A 20,692-nucleotide genomic window follows, 5' to 3' on the forward strand; every position below is an offset into this window, starting at 1 on the left:
TTGGGGGGGGGGATGTATAATTGAAAATCTGTTACCCTAAAAAAGAACTACATATCCTGAGAGCCCACTGATTTCCTGTCATTACATACTTCCTATAGACAGAGGATAAAGGGAGTGGTCATTGAGGCTCTTGCTCTCTTGGGATGATGTAGAATCAGCAGTGATGGTGGTGAGTGGGGATTTTGAAAATGGCTAACCAGCCATGGACTCGTGGTTTTTACTTTGTATCCTCTTTATTCCTTGATTTCTAATGATCATTTAATAAAATCCCTAAAATTATAATATTTTAATTATTAGAGATTATAATTTAATTTTTACACCAAGGTTCATATTTCTACCTCGGTCACTTATTGCTTATATAACTCTGAACAAAGCATCTCTGTGGGCTTTAGTTTCCTCATGTGTGAAAAGATGGGATTGGATTAGACTCTAGTCTAGTTAGTTAGAGACTAATTAGATTAGTCTCTAAGGCCCCTTCTAGTTTTAATTCTATGATCCCTTGCAGATACAGGGTCTGCTGCTTGGCCTTGTTAAAATTAATTGTGGTTGGTCACCAGGTCACCAGGTGATAATTAGGTGGTCACCAGGGATTTAATTTCTAAATCCCAAAATGAATTACTAAAGTAAATGGAATTTATGGTAGTTTTATTTATAATAGAGGAAAGATATTAGGGAATGAGAGGGAATGAAGGAGAGAGAGAGAGAGAGAGAGAGAGAGAGAGAGAGAGAGAGAGAGAGAGAGAGAGAGAGAGAGAGAATCTCAAGACGATGGGCCTTTCCTGGAGGTTTCACATCACCAGAAAGGTGGGGTCACTAAGTCAGCCTTTTACTCACCAATGACAATCTAAAAAGAAAGTAGTCTGATGTCTCCTGCATGAGTTCTTCCAGGGGTCCAGTTCCACAGTCTCTCCTCCAAGTCAGAGAGCTCTTCGATCTCCTTGAATTGAATATATCGAATGGAATATCTCCTTCTGACCTCTGATCCTCTTTTTAAAGATCTTTTTCTCCTGTGTCACATCCCCGAAATTTCACATCTACTAATCACAGCAAAGGCTTTTCTCCAGGACTGCCCACTCTTTAGTTCACACCTTTTTTGGTTAGATTATATCTTTTGGGTTACTTAACACCTTTTTTTGTTAGTTCACCTTTTGTATTTACTTAACACCTTTTTGTAGTTAAAATGGGTAGATCTACTTAAAATACTGAGTTATCACCATTTTGTAGATTAAAATCTAAAAATAGATTGTGGATTACAATTTAATCTTCCCAATAAAGAAAGAGCTAAGTACCTTCATTGTTATAATCAGAGGATTACAATTTAATCTTCACAATAAAGGAAGAGCTAACTATCTTTATTGTTACAATCAGGAAATAGCTAAATCCAATCTTTACAGCCTATGCTCAGACCCTTTTAGCTTAGAATTCAGGGTCATCTCCAATCCTAAAAGAGAGTCTCTGGCAAGGTCTCATGAGAGGTCAGGCGTAAACAGAAAAAAAGATTGCCCCAAGTCTTTTTTTTTTTTCCTGATCTTCAATTTGATGACATGAAAATTGAGGAGAAGGTTTTCCTTCTAAAACCTCTCTAACATCTTCATTTGTGGCGCTCTCTTCTTCCTCAAATTCTTATATGCTTACATATCTTTGTATATGCCATATCCCTTACAATGAAAAGAAGGCTCTTCCAGAAAAGTGTTTAATTTTTGTCTTTACATTCCAGTGTCTAGAACAGAACCTTATACATAGCATTTAATAAACCTCTGTTGATTTTAATTGAAATTGAAAATTAAACTGTGTTTCTGAATTTAACCTGAAAACCACATTCACAAATAACTGTAAACAATATTTAAAGCTGTCTGTCTGGTGTTATAAGTAAATAATAAAGTTGTCAGTTATTAAACTGATTCCTAGGTGGTGGATGGAGGACCAGATGCAGTTTAATCCAATTCTAATTTATTTATGGTTGATGTAGGAAAAAGGAAATAGGAAACTAGAAATTAGGAGTTAGGTATAGGTATATTAGTTATAATATCTATTTACCTTATTCTATAATATCTAAATAAATCCCCCAAAACTGGTCCTCATAGAGCTTCTTCTTTTCTACCGAGATGGACCTGCCCTGAAACTATAATTACTGACTAAAGATATTAAATTTCTAACTTTCTTTTTTTTCTTTTTTTTAAATATATTTTATTTGATCATTTCCAAGCATTATTCGTTAAAGACATAGATCATTTTCTTTTCCTCCCCCCCCACCCCCCATAGCCGATGCGTAAGTCCACTGGGCATTAGATGTTTTCTTGATTTGAACCCATTGCTTTGTTGATAGTATTTGCATTAGAGTGTTCATTTAGAGTCCATCCTCTGTCATGTCCCCTCAACCTCTGTATTCAGGCAGTTGCTTTTTCTCGGTGTTTCCACTCCCATAGTTTATCCTTTGCTTATGAATGGTGTTTTTTTCTCCTGGATCCCTGCAAGTTGTTCAGGGACATTACACTGCCACTAATGGAGAAGTCCATTACGTTCGATTATACCACAGTGTATCAGTCTCTGTGTACAATGTTCTCCTGGTTCTGCTCCTCTCGCTCTGCATCACTTCCTGGAGGTTGTTCCAGTCTCCATGGAACTTCTCCACTTTGTTATTCCTTTTAGCACAATAGTACTCCATCACCAACATATACCACAGTTTGTTCAGCCATTCCCCAATTGATGGGCATCCCCTCGTTTTCCAGTTTTGGGCCACCACAAAGAGCGCAGCTATGAATATTTTTGTATAAGTCTTTGTGTCCATTATCTCTTTGGGGTACAGACCCAGCAGTGCTATGGCTGGGTCAAAGGGTAGATATTCTTTTGTCGCCCTTTGGGCATAGTTCCAAATTGCCCTCCAGAATGGTTGGATCAGTTCACAGCTCCACCAGCAATGAATTAATGTCCCTACTTTGCCACATCCCCTCCAGCATTCATTACTTTCCTTTGCTGTTATGTTAGCCAATCTGCTAGGTGTGAGGTGATACCTCAGAGTTGTTTTGATTTGCATCTCTCTGATTATAAAAGATTTAGAACACTTCTTCATGTGCTTGTTAATAGTTTTGATTTCTTTATCTGAGAACTGCCTATCCATTTCCCTTGCCCATTTATCAATTGGAGAATGGCTTGATTTTTTGTACAATTGATTTAGCTCATTATAAATATGAGTAATTAAACCTTTGTCAGAGGTTTCTATGAAGATTTTTTCCCAATTTGTTGTTTCCCTTCTGATTTTAGTTACATTGGTTTTGTTTGTACAAAAGCTTTTTAGTTTGATGTAGTCAAAATTATTTATTTTACATTTTGTGATTCTTTCTATATCTTGCTTGGTTTTAAAGCCTTTCCCCTCCCAAAGGTCTGACATGTATACTATTCTGTGTTTACCCAATTTACTTATGGTTTCCTTCTTTATGTTTAAGTCACTCACCCATTTTGAATTTATCTTGGTGTAGGGTGTGAGGTGTTGATCTATTCCTAGTCTCTCCCACACTGTCTTCCAATTTTCCCAGCAGTTTTTATCGAATAGTGGGATCTTTGGGTTTATCGTATACTGTCTTGCTGAGGTCGCTTTCCCCCAGTCTATTCCACTGATCTTCCTTTCTGTTTCTTAGCCAGTACCAAATTGTTTTGATGACTGCTGCTTTGTAATATAGTTTAAGGTCAGGGACTGCAAGGCCCCCATCATATGTGGTTTTTTTCATTATTTCCCTGGATATCCTTGATCTTTTGTTCTTCCAAATGAACTTTGTTATGGTTTTTTCTAAATCAGTGAAGAAGTATTTTGGTAGTTCAATGGGTATGGCACTAAATAGATAAATAAGTTTGGGTAGGATGGTCATTTTTATTATATTGGCTCGTCCTATCCATGAGCAGTTAATGTTTTTCCATTTGTTCAAGTCTAGTTTTAGTTGTGTGGCTAGTGTTTTGTAGTTGTGTTCATATAGTTCCTGTGTTTGCCTTGGGAGGTAGATTCCTAGGTATTTTATTTTGTCTAAGGTGATTTTGAATGGGATTTCTCTTTCTAGTTCTTGCTGCTGAGCTGTGTTGGAGATATATAGAAAAGCTGATGATTTATGTGGGTTTATTTTGTATCCTGCAACTTTGCTAAAGTTGTTGATTATTTCAATTAGCTTTTTGGTTGAATCTCTAGGATTCTTTAAGTAGACCATCATGTCATCCGCAAAGAGTGATAACTTGGTCTCCTCCTTGCCTATTTTGATGCCTTCAATTCCTTTATCTTCTCTAATTGCTACTGCTAGTGTTTCTAGTACAATGTCAAATAGTAGAGGTGATAATGGGCATCCTTGTTTCACTCCTGATCTTATTGGGAATGCATCTAGTTTATCCCCATTGCAGATGATATTAGCTTTTTTTTTGGTTTTAGATATATACTGTTTATTATTTTTAGGAATGACCCTTCTATTCCTATGCTTTCTAGTGTTTTTAATAGGAATGGGTGTTGTATTTTATCAAAGGCTTTTTCTGCATCTATTGAGATAATCATGTGGTTCTTGCTAGTTTGCTTGTTGATGTGGTCAATTACTAACTTTCTAATGAATGCTAAATTGATGAACTTTAAATATATAATAAATTCCTAAAGTTACACATATAAAATCTTCAGAGAGAAGTTGAAGCAGTTTCTCTCTCTCTCCAGAATAAAGAGAAGAACCAGACCTCTGACAGTTTAGTCTCCCACCACTCCAGTCCAACTGTCACTTTAGTTGACAAAACTGTTCTTTAGCTCCCCCTCTGGCTCAAAGGGGAAAAGTTCTCAGTCAACACTTTCTGATCACAGGATTTGTATTTCAAATCTAAAGTAATAGTCTCAAAGTTCCTAAAGATCTTTCTTTTCTCTCAGAGAATCATCCAGACACCTGTTCCTAACAAAGTCAGAGAGCCAGGACCCAGAACTCTGAATCCAGCTTCTTTTTATGCTAGACTTCTTAAAGTGACCCCAGCAAATTCTCTCTGTTCTCTCTCTTAAAGGGAACAAAGTAAAAGTCACAAACCCTTTCTCTGACCTAAAACTACTCTTAGTGAAACTAAATAAAATCCTTTTCAGCACTGGGGGTTTGGCAGGAAATTATTAGACATAGCTATTATTAAGAAAGATGGCAGATTTTGTTTAAATTTCAAGAGAGATGAATGAGATTTGATACTTAATATAGATGATATTTGTACTTGAGAAAAAGGGATCATTTTTCAAATTCATGTAAATAATTTTAAAGAGATATTTCTGTAAGATATAAGGAATATATGACCAAGATAGATTTTTAAGAGAAAAATATTTGACTCAAATTCTAACCTATAAGGCAGTGTGATAACTAGTACTAGAAAAGAATGTACTATTAAGAAGGTGGCATGATGTGGATCAAATGAAATAAAGTGCTCTGTAAAACCTAAAGCATTATATAAATGTTAATATACATACAAATATTATAAGAGTATTATTATTACTATTGTTATTAATGAAAAGAGCATTAGAATGGGAGTTGGATAAACTCAGTTCTAGTCCTAACTCCTGTATTTAACCTTTGACAAGCGTGAGTTCATTTCCTTGCCTGAAAAAAAAAAAAACTTGTACAATAATCTCTGCCTCTTATGCTAAGTTGTTCTAAGGAAAAAATAAAACCATTCATGTGAAAAGTGCTTTACAAACTATAAAGTATTACAAAAATGAGAGGAAGCATTGCCCAAACAGCTGTGGTGATCCAGAAACTATAGAGAATCCATAAGTAATATAGTAATCAGTACATCTGCTTAGCACACCTGCATTATGCCATTACAAACCCCCAGGTTAATATTTCTCCTAACTTTTTTAGAGTACAATCTTCATTATCAAAATCACTTCAGATTTTCTATACTTTAGTTAACACCAGTTGGATTTCACCAGAAGCTTATTTTCTCAAAGACAACTATAGACTCTCTATATCTTCCTTAAAAAGCATCATATTAAACTTTCATTTGGGGATTAGACTAGAAAACCTTTTCCCCTCTGAGCAGTAGCCACGCCTGAAGAAAATGGGAGACTAATAACCCATGAAGCAATATAGGTAATATAATAGAGCTCAGAAAAAACTGTGCCAGACATCTTCTCATCCCTACAAACTATACCATCTAAATGCTTATTTGCTTTGATATTTATTATAGTTCAAAGCTATATAAATTCAGTATTTCCATAACAATATCTAATTTCAACAATCCAATGAACATTAAGAGCCTGTTAAGTACAAGATACCATGTCAGGTAGTGGTATACAAAGATAAGAAACACCCTGAATTCAAGGTGTCTATATTCTACTAGAAGCATGATAGTGGACCTAGGACACACATACCAAAGATGGCAAGCAGAGACCTCTTTGGGGACATGCAAGCCATCCCTGGCAAAGTTAGTTACTAGAAAGGCAGAAGGATTCCAGCAGAGCTGCTCTCTTCCCTCTCCCCACAGAGTCTTCCCACCCCTCTGCACTTACTCCTTCCCCTGAGCACAGTGCTCAGGCGCAGCCCTTGTCTGGGGTAAAGTGGTGGGAGGTAGAAGAGTTGGCACTCAGGGGGAGGGGGGAAGAGGGGGGGCGGAACACAACACATGGTTTCTAAAAGGTTCACCATCACTATACTAGAGGAATAAAATGTGTACATAGATAAAGAATTACAATTTCAAGGTGTAGAAAGCACTTGCTAATAATAATATGAATAAGAAATATTAATAATATTAATATTTTTCAAATTTATATAGCAAGAACTATGTGCAAGGCACTATTCTAGGTGTTTTACAAATATTATCTCATTTGATTCTCAAACATGGAAAATAGGTGCTATTTTTACTCCCATTTTACAAATGAAGAAACTGAGGCACACAAAAGCTAAGTGGTTTGCCCAGGGTCAAAGAACTCCTGAGTATCTGATGCTGAATTTGAATTTAAATCTTTATGGTTCCAGGGCCAGAGTTCTATCCACTGTACCACCTAAAGGTCTCAAAAGTATGTACAACAGGGCAGAATTTATGCAAAAAAAATGCAGAGGGACTAGTTTGAAGGAAGCTGAAGGATTCTAAGAGACAAAGTCAAGTCAAAGTGTATTGTGAAAGCTATTTAGTGTTATATAATCAAAGTGATCATTAAATGATCATCTGTGCCTTTTACACAGGATAGTCTTAAGGATAAAATTAATTCATTCATATGAAGGTATTATAATACAGACATATGAGGAAGCATTGCTCAAACACTTGTAGTGGACCAGAAATTGTAAAGAAATCTTAATACAAGAATCAGTATGTCTCCTTAACATACAAGTGTTTGTCTTCAATAATTTTCTTTAAAGTCATACTGAGTTAGCAAATCAACATCTCTCCATCTTGCAAAGACAACTTATTATTCTCCAACTATGTTTTTAATTAAAAAATTAAGTTGCTGATAAATTTAAATTTTTATTATATTAAGTACAATAGGGGTCTCATGTCCTCAGGGGATATGTTCCAAGACCTAGCAGGGATGGCTAAAACCATAGACATGAACAAACACCTGCTAACCCCATACATAATATGATTTTCTTATATGCACATATATACAATAAAGTTTAATCAATAAATTAAACAGGAAGACATTATCAACATTAAATACAGTAATAATAAATGACATTGTACATTATTTTATAGTACTATATAGCAGTAGTAGTTCTCCTTATCCACAGAGAATATTTTCTAAGACTCCCAGTAGATACCTGAAGAATTTGAAGCATCTAAGATGAGCCATGTTCCCCCACAGAAAAAAAAAACCAGAGAGATAAGGAAAATGTTCCCAAACACCAAAAAGGATCACAATACAATAAAGAAATATGTTGAAGCAAATGCCCTGAAAACTCCCATGAAAAGGAAAGAAGACAAATTCTATGGGTCTCTCTAAAATAATCAAATAACAGCAACAAATTTCAGAATGGTTCAAAAGAGAAAAGGAAAATCAAAAGAGGAAGCAGATAAAAATTAAAGCAGAAATTATGGCAGGAAGGGGAATTATCGAAGATGTTATTTGGACAAATAAGGGCATGATTGAGAACACCTAGCAGATGAATCTTTGAAAAAGAGAATAGCAGATGGGAAATTCAAAAATGAAGATATGAAAGAAAATTAAGAAAGCAATTTCAAAGAATGTCCCATAGATACCAATATCTATTTCAAAAAATAAAATTTAAAAAACACACAAGTTCTATACATCTGAAAGAAACTAACTTTGTGGGCAGTATACATGGATATAATTTCAAGATCACAATTTTTAAGAAAAACATGACATGAAAATCCTAAATATTGTAAGAAATAATACATGAAAGTTGACAATAAGTTGAAAACAGAGGGCAAATTATTACATGACAAAATCCATAAATTTATCAACATAGAGGGGTTGTAACTTTTATTCATCAAAGAACTCAGTGATTAAACTTCAGAATTTCAATGTCAAATAACAAGTATTGCAAGACACCAAGAGAAAAAAGTATTTAGCTATCAAGGAAAATCAATTCAAATAGCACAAGACTACTACTAATTTAAAAGAAACCAGAGAGGAGATTAGAATCTGATATTCTGAAAAGCAAAGGAGATTACGGTATAAATGAAAACAGATTTTTGAAAAATGTGAGATATCAGAGGCATTTTTCTAAGAGGAACTAGACAGAAATAAGATATTTGACTTCAAATACTTAAAATGAAAGAAATATACCCAAATTATAGTTAAAATGAAAAGATAAAAAAATAAATTTTCTCTTCCAGGGCAAGAAAAGGCTATTTTTAAAATTCTTATTTGCATTGAAGGTCACAAAGAACAATATAGATAATATAGGGGCAGAAGGATCTTAGCAACTAAAGATTTAAAGATAGGAAAGTGGATTAAAGACATGGGGAAAAAAAAGAAATAATTAAATTAACATTCCACAGACTGAAACCTATATTTCTTCACAAGTTCATCAAAATCTGTAGAATGGAAGGGATATGAGTGTAGATGAAAGTCACTCAAGAAGAAGAGAAGCAAATGATAGGAAGGAAGTTGTAAATGTCTTCCTGTCCAATATGGCTTGGAGAATGGAGAATAAAAAACATTCTATAGTAGCTGACTTACCTGAAGGGATGGTGAGGCACGTAGGTTAAGAAGAGTGGAAGAGAAGGATGTAGGATGAGGAATTGAGAAGCACATTTTGAAAAAGGCAAAGGGAAACTCTAGTACACTTACACAGTAAGTAGAGGGAAAACTTGAAGGATTTATGCTGAGTTTTTATGGGTAAGTGATTCTTAGTTGAAGTCCTAGTTCCTTTGCCCTCTGGAATACCATATTCCATGCCTTCAGATCCTTTAATGTGGAGGCTGCTAAGTCCTGTGTAATTCTGACTATAGCTCCATGATATTTGAATTATTTCTTTCTGGCAGCATGCAGTATTTTCTCCTTGATTCAAGGCAAGAATTTATCTATAATATTCCCAGGAGTTGTCAATTGGGGATTTATTTCCAGAGAAGATTTGCAGACTTTTTTCAATTTCTATTTTACTCTCTTGTTGAAGAACATCAGGGCACTTTTCTTTGATAATTTCTTGTATTGTGATGTTCAGGCTTTTTTTTTTTTGCTCATGGCTTTCAGGTATCCAATAATTCTTAAAGTGTCTTTCCTGGCTCTATTTTCTAGGTCAATTGTTTTTTCAGTGAGATATTTTACACTTTCTTTTTTTTAAATTCTTTCGATTTTGCTTTATTATTTCTTGTCATTAGCTTCTAGTTGCCCAATTCTAACTTTTAAGGAATGATTTTCTTCCATGAACTTTTGAACCTCCTTTTTCATTTGGCCAGTTCTGCTATAATTTTCTTCTTACAATGCTTTCCTTTTTCTTCCCCATTTTACCTCTGCTTCTCTTAATTGATTTTTAAAATCCTTTTTGAGCTCATCTAGAGCCTGAACCCAATTCATATTTTCCTTTGAAGTTTTGTGTATATTTGCTTTGTTTTAACTATCCCCTTCTTTGTCTGTGCCTTGCTCTTTAGGCAAAAGGCACAGGTTACAATCCAGAATCACCTATCCAGTACTACTGAATATGTTCTTTCAGGGGGAAAATGGATTTAATAAAATAGATTTCTGAACATTCCTGATGAAAAGACCAGACCTAAACAGAAAACTTGATGTACAAACACAAGACCCAACAGAAGCATAAAAAGGTAAATAAGAAAGAGGAAATGTAAGGGATCCAATAAGGTCAAACTGGCGATATTTGTAATTCTTAAATTCTTTTTGTCGATATGAGAGCAGTTAGAAGGAGTATATATAGACAGAGGGTATGGAGTAAGCTGATTAGGATATGACAAGCAAAAAAAAATATCAAGGGATGAAAAAAAGAGGATAGCACTGAAAGAAAGGAAAAGGGAAAGGTAGAATAGGGTAAATTATCTCAGCTAAAGAGGCATGAAAAACTATTAGTGGAGGGGAGGATGAGGGTAGTGACAGGAAATGCTCATACCTTACTCTCATAGTAACTGCTCAGAGAGAGTAATAGCCATACTCATTCAGATATAGAATCCAATCTTACCCTATGGAGAAGTTGGAGGTAGACAAGATGAAGGGGCAATTGTAATAGAAGGGAGGAGAAAGTAGGAGGCTGGTGATTAAAAGCATAATACCTGTGAGGAAAGACAGAGTGAAAGGAAAAAGAGCAGGATCAAAAAGGGAAAATAAGATGGAGGGGAATACAGAGTTGGTAATCATAACTATGAATGTAAATGTCATGAACTTAAAAAGGAAGCAGATAGCAGAGTGGACTTAAAACCAGAACCTTACAATATGATGTTTAAAAGAAACAAATTTGAGGCAGGCAAATACACACAAAGTAAAGGTAAAAGGAACTGGAGCAGAATTTATGCATCTTCTGAAGTAAAAAAAAAAAACAGGAGTAGCAATCATGATTTCAAACAAAACTAAAGCAAAAATAGATAAAACTTGGTTACTCTCAGCAATGAAATTCTCTGGGACAATCCTGAAAGACTTATGACAGGGAGTGCTATCCCCCTCCAGAGAAAGAACTATTAGGATTTGGATGGATGCAGATCAAAGTACACTATCTTTCAAATCAGTGTATTTATGGTTTTATTTTTTGGTTTGGGTTTTATATGAGTGTTCTCTTATAATAATGACCAAGCATGGTTAATAAAAATAAAACTAGAAATTAGGGGAAAGGAGAGGGAGGGAGCTGATACTAATTTGCTTTGAGGTGAGAACAGGAAACTACCATTGAATTGAAGCCTCATTTTTTTCAATAAGTAAGTGGCAATGTCCTTAGCTAACAGTGAGGAAAGAGGAGGAAAACATACCACAATCCAATCAGTCCAAGGACTATGATTTCTTAGCTTAGAGAACACAAGACTTAAGAGGAGACACAGTCACAAGTTTGAAGAAAGATGACAGGAAAAAGTATTAAATTTTAAGAGTTTAAATCATTAAACTTATTAGACTTTTCAAGGTCCAGAACTAGAACCCATGTACAAGTTACAAAGGCAGATTTCAATTAAATGAAGAAAAGTTTACACATATTCAAAAATAAAATTGCCCTCTTTCACTAGATAATAAGTTGCCATCACTGGAAGTCTATTTTGGTGAAGATAATGGATGATCACTTGTCAGATACATTTTGAAGGAATGTTGCAGGAAGACCACTAGTTTCTTCCAAGTCTAATTTTTAGGATTTGGAAGTTTCTCAGGTATACCAAACAAAGTAAACTAAAAAATAATTATTATAGGCCTCTGATGAAATGATAATCATAAAAAAATAAAAATTATTTCTAAGAATATCTAAAACCTAGATTTCCATTATCATATCAATGAAGTTATAAATGTCATAAAAATGTTCAGTCTAAACATGCATGACTTTCTTTCTATAAATGGAGCAAAGTAAAATAGCTGGAAAGCTCCATAAAGATAATTTTTCAGTCTTTTAATTAGATTTTCCTCTGTAGAAATAATTGGTCACACCTTAGATCATCTCAAAACCAGAGTCACTATTCCAAAAAGGACTGTTAAATATTCCATTCTGATAAGCAGTCTTAGAAACTACTTCATCTATAACTCACCTGTGATGTTTCTTTTGAATATTTCTTGCATAATCCATCTATTCCCATAAAGAATGCCTGAATATTAAAATCAGTCTGAAGAGAGAAACAAAGAGATTATTATATGTTACTACTTCTAATACAGGAGATGGGAGACATTAAAATTATATTCCAAAATGTTAGAAAACTATGTAGACTCTGACCTTAAGACCAAAAGTGTTTCATACGTTGTTCATAAAACCTAATGTCAGTGCTGCACAGCCTTCATCTAGTCATTTCAATCCCTTGGCCTCAGTTTCTCAACTAGAAAATTATAATGTTCTACTAAATCATGTTTCTCAAAACTACTTCCCCCTGCCTGGAGGGATGCTGCTTTTAGACCTAACAAAGTATATTATGCTGCCCTTCATTTCTCAGAAAAAAACAGTCTTTGGGGAAAGGGCACCGGTGATCTCTAAAGTTCCCTCCATTTAAAAAAATTTCCATAATTCTATTATATAAACTGGAAGAGTAAATTATACAAAATGTTATATATAGTTTGCATACAAAAAATACTACCTATTGTATATATGTATATAATAGGGTTGCTCAAGACATAACTTTGCAAATTGTTTCTAAAAAATTAATTTTGCTATAAGGTAGAAACGCTCATTATCTGAAAACAAAGGTGCACTAGTCTGTAGATAAATTTCAGGGATCTATGAAAGTGGATGGGAAAAATTATTTATTAAAAAAATCTATTTTTCACTAACCTGTCATTGCAATTGGGCATTTCCTTCAATCATGAATGTAGGCAACTGGACCACAATAATATTAATCTTTCCCAAAGTGTCAAAAGAACCTTTCACACAAAAAAAGCTTAAGAATGCTTGATTTTAAAAATGACTTGATTATTCTACATTTCCCTAATACATTTAAATGCTCATTACAGTATAGGGTAATTTTTCAAAGATGGCTGAGTAGGCTGTAGGCAGTTTTTACACTCTTTTCATATGACTGGCCACATCAAACATTCTGAACTTCTGTGCTCCCCACTTTAATACACATCATCAACTTAAAAGACTCTCTTTGGTATACTTTGTCCACTGAAAACATTCTCTTCTTAATTTCAACATGCTAGTGATCTACTATAGAAAGCTGTCTCTGTAGAGAGTTCTGTGGCAAGGAGAGCAACTATGTTTAAGTAAGAGGAAAAGTCACAGTTATAACCAAGCTACTTTATGTCTGACTAATAAATCACATAATCCTAACAAAATTATACTATTAGGCATAACTCACTGATAATTAGACTGATGGTTTATATCAGGTGATTTATGAAAAATAGCTCTCCTAATTTCATATGGTATGAAGGAAGTGGCTTAAATCTCTATAATATCTTAAAGAATTATTTCTGCTGTGTGGCCCTGGGCGAGTCACTTAGTCCCCTTTACCCAGGTCTTTACTACTCTTCTGCCTTGGAACCAATACTCAGTATTAATTCTAAGATGGAAGGAAGGTAAAGGTTTTAAGAAGAAAAAAAGACTTTCTGAAGTATTTCTTTAAAAAACCAAACACTCCTATATCTCAGAAGTCTCAACAAATATTTTCTAAAGGAAATTATTTAAACAACTAATTTTCAGTACCCTGCGGACCAACTACATTATAAATCAACAAATACTAATAACATGAAAATGCAAAAATTATCCTATAGTTATATATGCTTCAGATACTCAGAATTTTAATAAAATCTTTTAGTACAGCTGATAGAATAAATGTAAGTTTCTAATATACAAGCCATTAAGGATCTTCATATGTAGAAGTAAACATTACTGCAAAACTAATAACTTACTTGTTTTGAAAGTAAAATTGTACGGCACGGAGTGCTACATATCAAACATTCTTCCTTTTTACCTATGTAAAATAAAGATACATTTATAGCATGTATAAAATTGGCTAGTAATTTGAAGTACACATGACTATATAAAATTAGGTTTGAGAACACAAAATTTCTTCATAAATGAATATGGAATGTAAAAGTACCCTCCACATCTGGACTGTGGTTAGGAATATGATTATAAAAGTATGCCAGAAAGAGCCCTGGCTTGAGTCAGAGGACCCAAGTTTAAATCCCAACTCTGATGAACATAATATATGCAGCCTTTGGCAAATCATTCACCCTCCCAGGGCTTCAGTTTCCTCATATATAAAATTAAGGGGTTACCCTAGATAATTTCTGAATTCCCTTTCAGTCCTAAATCTATGATCCCATGAATATGGATAAAAAGAACACAGTATTTTCCATGCTGCATGAGTGCTAAAAATAATATAATCACAATCATCCATATAACTCTGAATTCAATTAAAGCAGGTGATATTGACAATGTTCCTAGTACTTATTTTCTGAATCAGATATATAAGGCAAGGAAGTATCCTACAATCAATTTGTGCATGTCTCTTCCACCAAGAAGTATGAACAAGTGCCCTGGCATCTTCTTGAGAGGGTAAGAGAAACTCCTGACAAGACAACAAAAAGAAGAGAATAAACATTGTACCTTGTGAGCAATAGTTCCATGCTAATGCCTCTGTAGGAAAGGCCAAGCCATAATTATACTTTTTACCTGTGCACAGGCTGTCCCCCCAATAGGCTATAATCTCCCTGGTATCAGGGACTTCATTTTGTCTTTATGTCCCTACAATTCTTGGCACAGAGAAGGCACTTAATGTTTGTTAAGTTGACTGGTATGAATGTTTTTTCTAAAGAGGACTGCCAACCATCAATAACCACATAAAAGATTATTCCAATAATTAATTAGTATGGCTTTTAAAGCCCTTCAAAACCTGACCCCTTCCTCCCTCTCTAGTCTTCTCACCCCTTATTCCCCTTTGCATATTTTTTCTATTTTTAGAAAGCCCCTTTCTACTATTCCAGCTCAATAGCATCTCTCCCTGATCTAGATTCCAAAGGAATTTATTTATGATGATAAAAATCACAGGTCTAGCTTCTTATCTCCACCAATTTATGAAATATTTTTCCTTCAAGTTTCTTGTCACAAAGACACTAATACTTTTCTATATCCCCCACAGTACTGAACAGTGCTACACTCATGTAAATAAATGTAATATTTATTGAACTGATAGATTTCACTATCTTTCCAATCCTTTAATTTCTGAGAAAATGAAACCATACCTGGTCTTTTTCATGCTCCTACCACCTTATTCCTGTAAATTAACTGGCAAAGAATATGATTCATGTTTGTTTTTCACCAATGAATCATCTACTTTCAAATTTAATAAGAAAATACTCTATACTCCAAAGTTACTGACAGTTTTTAAACTAGGGCAAGGATACTTGATGTTTATCACTCTGTAGGGGTTTCATCTTTGATTGTAGATTTCCAATGGATGTGGGATATGTGAGAGAAAAAAATGGACTTTTTATCAGTTGGAAGACTTGGGTTCTACACCTTGAGTCTGACCCTGAGCAAGTCACAATTATCCTGAGTCTAGGTTTCCTTATCTCTAAAATAACTCATGACTTCTCACCACCAATCACAGATTTGTTATAATACTCAAGAAAAATAATGTATGTGATATCATTTTATAAACTTTAAAATGCTATCCAATTGGGTCAAATCATAATACCTATTCAGACAAATTGGACATTGCTAAGCAGACCATATTCATGGTAGTTAACCACAAGCATGACAACTGGGCAAATAAATCACTTCTCTTCACAGTGCTTCAGATTCTGATTCTATAAGACAGAGAAGTCAGACTGGATGATCTATAAAATCTTTTCTAGCTGTGAAGTCTATGATTCCATATCCATAAGCCATGGATTTCTAAGGAGACAAGCTCTAATTCTTTCAATAAATATTAAATATCAGCTGTTAGTTCAACTGAATTCTGTGCAAGGCCCTACACAGAAACCTATCTCTTTGCCCCCTCATGGTACTGAGGCAACCCAGATTCTCAAAGACTATACCAGTGGAAAACACATATTTCTGTAGCTTCACCTACAAAACTTGAAAAGCTTTGGGTCTGGACCTTTATCTAAGCATCAGTCTGGCTGTCTGAAAAAGATCAAAATCATGTTGATTGCAGGGTGACAATTTTTGGATCCAGAGCAACTTAAGGAGACCATCTATTAAAGCAGAAATGAACAGATCACATAAATATTGAAATAATGTGTTAGAGATACAAAGATGAACAAGAAAAAGTCTCTTCCTTCAATTAACTTAGCCTAGTAGATAATAGAAGACAAATAACAATATAAAATGTATAAACGCTTAATAAAAGTAGAAGGAAAGACTATTCAATAAAGAGAGTGGTACAGATCATTATCCACTGAAAGAATGAAGGAATTCTTCATGGAAGAGATGGCACCTCATCTGAAGACTTAAATAAGGGAGATTTTAACAGATGGAGATTTGAGGAAGACACCATTTTAGGGATAGGAAATAATTTGTGGGAAAAGGCATGGAAGGAGGAAAAAGGCACAAGATCAAGGAAACGAGAATAAGAAGATACAAGTACCCAAAAAGTCTAATAGGGAAGACTGAAAATATATTTTGAGGAATTCTGAATGCCGAGTTCAGTTTTTAAAACTCTCCCCTCTGATTGGAGGGCTGGCAGGCAGAGTATTAAATTCTTCCCAAAGTCTTCTTTTATAGAGGGTTCACATCTTCTGAGGTAACTCTACTTTCCATCAGCAGCTCTGCTTGGCTTCAACTCCACAGAACTATCATTCTACTGAATATGCTCTGGTTGTTTGGCAGGCCCTCACCCCACTTCCCCACCCCAATTTTCAGCTTCCATTTATGTGCTGTTTTTCTCCAATTAGATTGTAATCTTCTTGAGAGCAGAGACTGACTTGTTTTTTCTTTTCTTTTCTTTTTTTAAAAACCCTTATCTTCTGTTTTAGAATCAATCCCGGGTATTGGCTCTAAGGCAAGAGTGGTAAGGACTAGGCAATGGGAGTTAAGTGACTTGCCCAGGGTCACACAGCTAGGAAGTATCTGAGTCTAGATTTGAACCCAGGACCTCCCATCTCTAGGCCTGACTCTCAATCCACTGAATCACCTAACTGCCCCCTGTTTTTCTTATTTGTAAGTCAAGTACTTAACACAGTGCTTGGCATACAATAAGTTTTGAAAATGTTTTAAATCTAATTGAATATTAAATTTGATATGCAATAGGAAATCACTTAAGGGTTTTGGTTTTGGACAAGAGTAACATAATAATATTTGTATCTGAGGAATATCACTTGATAATAGCCTGAAAGATGGATTAAAGAGAAGAAGACTGGGGACAGCTGGGTAGCCCAGTGATCCTGGGTTTAAATCTGACCTCAGACACTTCCCAGTTGTGTGACCCTGGGCAAGTCACTTAACCCCCATTGCCTAGTCCTTACCACTCTTCTGCCTTGATTGATTCCAAGACAGAAGGTAAGGGCTTAAAAATAAATAAATAAAATAAAGAGTGGAAGACTGGAGGAAAGAATTAGGAAACCTACTATAATTCTCCAAAAAGGCAATAAACAGGGCCTGGGATTATAGGAGAGATTGCTGATAGTAATGGGAATGTGAAGAAGTATTATAGAAACATAGTATTTGATGTTATAATGATGATATAAGAGGCAAAGAAAACAAGAATTAGTCTTGTAATTCCAAAGGTCCTAAAATGGGTGAGTGGGTGACTGTTGCAGCCATTGACAGAAAAAAGGAAAAGATGAAAGAAGGAAATTTTGGTAAAAGATAAAAAGTTCAATTTTGGACATGCTGAGTTTGAAGTGCTTATGGAAAATGCAGAGAGATTTCTTATAGGTAATTCTGGGCCTCCAGGCAAAAGAATAGGGCTGGTATTGTAGATCTGCTTGTCATCCAAGTACAAATGTTAGTTGTAGTCATGTATATAAAATAGACTGATAACTGCCAAGACAAACAAAGGAACTATATGAACACAACTACGAAACATTTTCCACACAATTAAAACTAGATCTAAACAATTGGAAAATCATTAACTCCTCATGGGTAGGATGAGCTAACATAATAAAAATGACCATCCTACCCACACTTATTTACTTATTTAGTGCCACACCCATTGAACTACCAAAAAACTTTTTACTGAATTAGAAAAAAAAATCACAAAGTTCATTTGGAAGAACAAAAGATAAAGGATATCCAAGAAAATCATGGAAAAAAATGCAAAGGCAGGAGGGCTTGCAGTTCCAAATCTCAAACTATACTATAAAACAGTGGTCATCAAAACAATATGGTACTGACTAAGAGACAGAAAGGAGGATCAGTGGAATAGACTTGGGGTAAGTGACCTCAGCAAGACAGTCTATGATGAGCCCAAAGATCCCAGTTTTGGGAACCAAAATCCACTATTTGATTAAAACTGCTGGAAAATTGTAAGGAGAGATTAGGTTTGGATCAATATCTCACACCTTACCCCAAGATAAATTCAGAATGGGTGAATGACTTGAACATAAAGAAGGAAACTACAAGTAAATTAGGTGACCACAGAATAGTATACATGTCAGATCTTGGGGAAAGGAAAGACTTTAAAACCAAGCAAGAGCTACAAAAAAATCACAAAATGTAAAATCAATAATTTTGATTACATCAAATTAAAAAGGTTTTGTACAAACAAAACCAATGCAACCAAAATTAGAAGGGAAGTAACAAATTGGGAGACAATCTTCATAACAAAAACCTTGGACAAAGGTCTAATTACTCAAATTTATAAAGAGCTAAATCAATTGTACAAAAAATCCAACCATTCTCCAATTGCTAAATGGGCAAGGGACATGAATAGGCAATTTTCAGTTAAAGAAATCAAAACTATTAATAAGCACATGAAAAAGTGTTCTAAATCTCTTATAATCAAAGAGATGCAAATAAAAACAACTCTGAGGTACCACCTCACACCTAGCAGATTGACTAACATGACAGCAACGGAAAGTAATGAATGCTGAAGGGGATGTGGCAAAGTTGGGACATTAATTCATTGCTGGTGGAATTGTGAATTGATCCAACCATTCTGGAGGGCAATTAGCCCAAAGGGCTAAAAGACTGTCTGCCCTTTGACCCAGCCATAGCACTGCTGGGTTTGTACCCCAAAGAGATAATAAGGGAAAATACATGTACAATAATATTCATAGCTCTGCTCTTTGTGGTGGCCAAAACTTGGAAAATGAGGGGATGACCTTCAATTAGGGAATGGTTGAACAAATTGTGGTATATGTTGGTGATGGAATACTATTGAGCTCAAAGAAATAATAAACTGGAGGAATTCCATGTGAACTGGAATGACCTCCAGGAATTGATGCAGAGTGAGAGGAGCAGAACCAGGAGAACATTGTACACAGAGACTGATACACTGTGGTACAATCAAATATAATGGACTTCTCCATTAGTGACAATGCAGTGATCCTGAACAACTTGGAGAAATCGACGAGAAAAACCACTATCCTCATTCAGAGGAAAAACTGTGGGAGTAGAAACACCGAAGAAAAACAGCTGCTTGACTACATGGGTCAAGGGAGATATAGACTCTAAATGAACATCCTAGTGCAAACATCAACAACATGGAAATAGGTTCTGATCATGTGTAATACCTAGTGGAATTATGCGTGGACTACAGGAAGGGTAGGGTTAGGGGAGGGAGGGAGGGATAGAATACGATTCTTGTAACCAAGGAATAATGTTCTAAATTACCTAAATAAAATTTAAAAATAAAATAAAATAGATTGATAAGATAAATCCCAAGTTTAGAGCCCTGGGGAACACCAACATTAAAGCCTGAATGCACTCATGAATGACACTGAGGAGCTGTTGTTATACGAGGCAAGGGGAAAGCCAAGAGAAAGTGGTACTTTAGAAACTAAAGAATAATGTATCCAGAAGAAGGATGTGAATGGTGTCAAAAGCTAGAGAAAATTGATTATATGTGTGTGTGTGTGTATACACATATGTGTGTATACACACACATACACACACATACATCCATGGATACAGTCATGCATATAGAGTCAGATTTGGTTGATGGGTTGATTGATTTTGCTGAACTGTTTTTTTTTTGTTTGTTTTTTTACCTCTTGTTCTTTCTTCAGGAAATAGCTCTTTGGGTAGAGAGGTGCTTGGAAATGAAGGCATTTTAATACTCAAAATATTTTTAAATTGCAAAGGTCTAAAACAGGGACTGAAAGCCATTGGTGACCTTAGGAGTACTATTTTAGTAGGGAATTGAGGCCAGAAAGTACAGAGGTCGATGAAGAGAAAGAGGAGACGTCAAAAGAAGATTCATCTTTCTAAATGTTTGCCACTGAAAGGAAGGGAAAAAATTGGGAGACAATTTAAGAAACCAGCAGTCAAAATAAGGTCTTTTTAGAAAAGGGACAATGTGTAGAAGAAGGAAAGCAACCAGTAGAGGAGAGATTGAAGATAATGGAGAGATTAGAGGAGAAAAGTTTTGAAAGAGTTTGGAGGGGATGGGATCACAGATAGAGTGGTTACCCTTGGCAAAGCAGAAAGCCACACCTCTTCTTTGCACTCATCTGAAAGGAAGGCTTTCACATCACTGTGATTTATAAACTTGTTTTTCTTCCCCAAAACTC

General features: G+C 35.0%; 1 protein-coding gene across 1 annotated transcript in view; it reads right to left on the minus strand.

Annotated features, from left to right (window-relative positions):
* Nucleotides 1-20,692, minus strand: part of RNF212 (ring finger protein 212) — a 75,012-nt gene that overhangs the window by 52,626 nt on the left and 1,694 nt on the right. The window contains exons 2-3 of the mRNA XM_007496872.3: nucleotides 13,919-13,980; nucleotides 12,112-12,186 (exon numbers count right to left, since the gene is read on the minus strand). Of these exons, the coding sequence (XP_007496934.2) occupies nucleotides 12,112-12,186; nucleotides 13,919-13,980 (137 nt within the window). The remainder of the gene's footprint in view (nucleotides 1-12,111; nucleotides 12,187-13,918; nucleotides 13,981-20,692) is intronic.

The sequence above is a fragment of the Monodelphis domestica genome, chromosome 6 (assembly GCF_027887165.1).
Source record: "Monodelphis domestica isolate mMonDom1 chromosome 6, mMonDom1.pri, whole genome shotgun sequence".
Classification (NCBI taxonomy): domain Eukaryota; kingdom Metazoa; phylum Chordata; class Mammalia; order Didelphimorphia; family Didelphidae; genus Monodelphis; species Monodelphis domestica.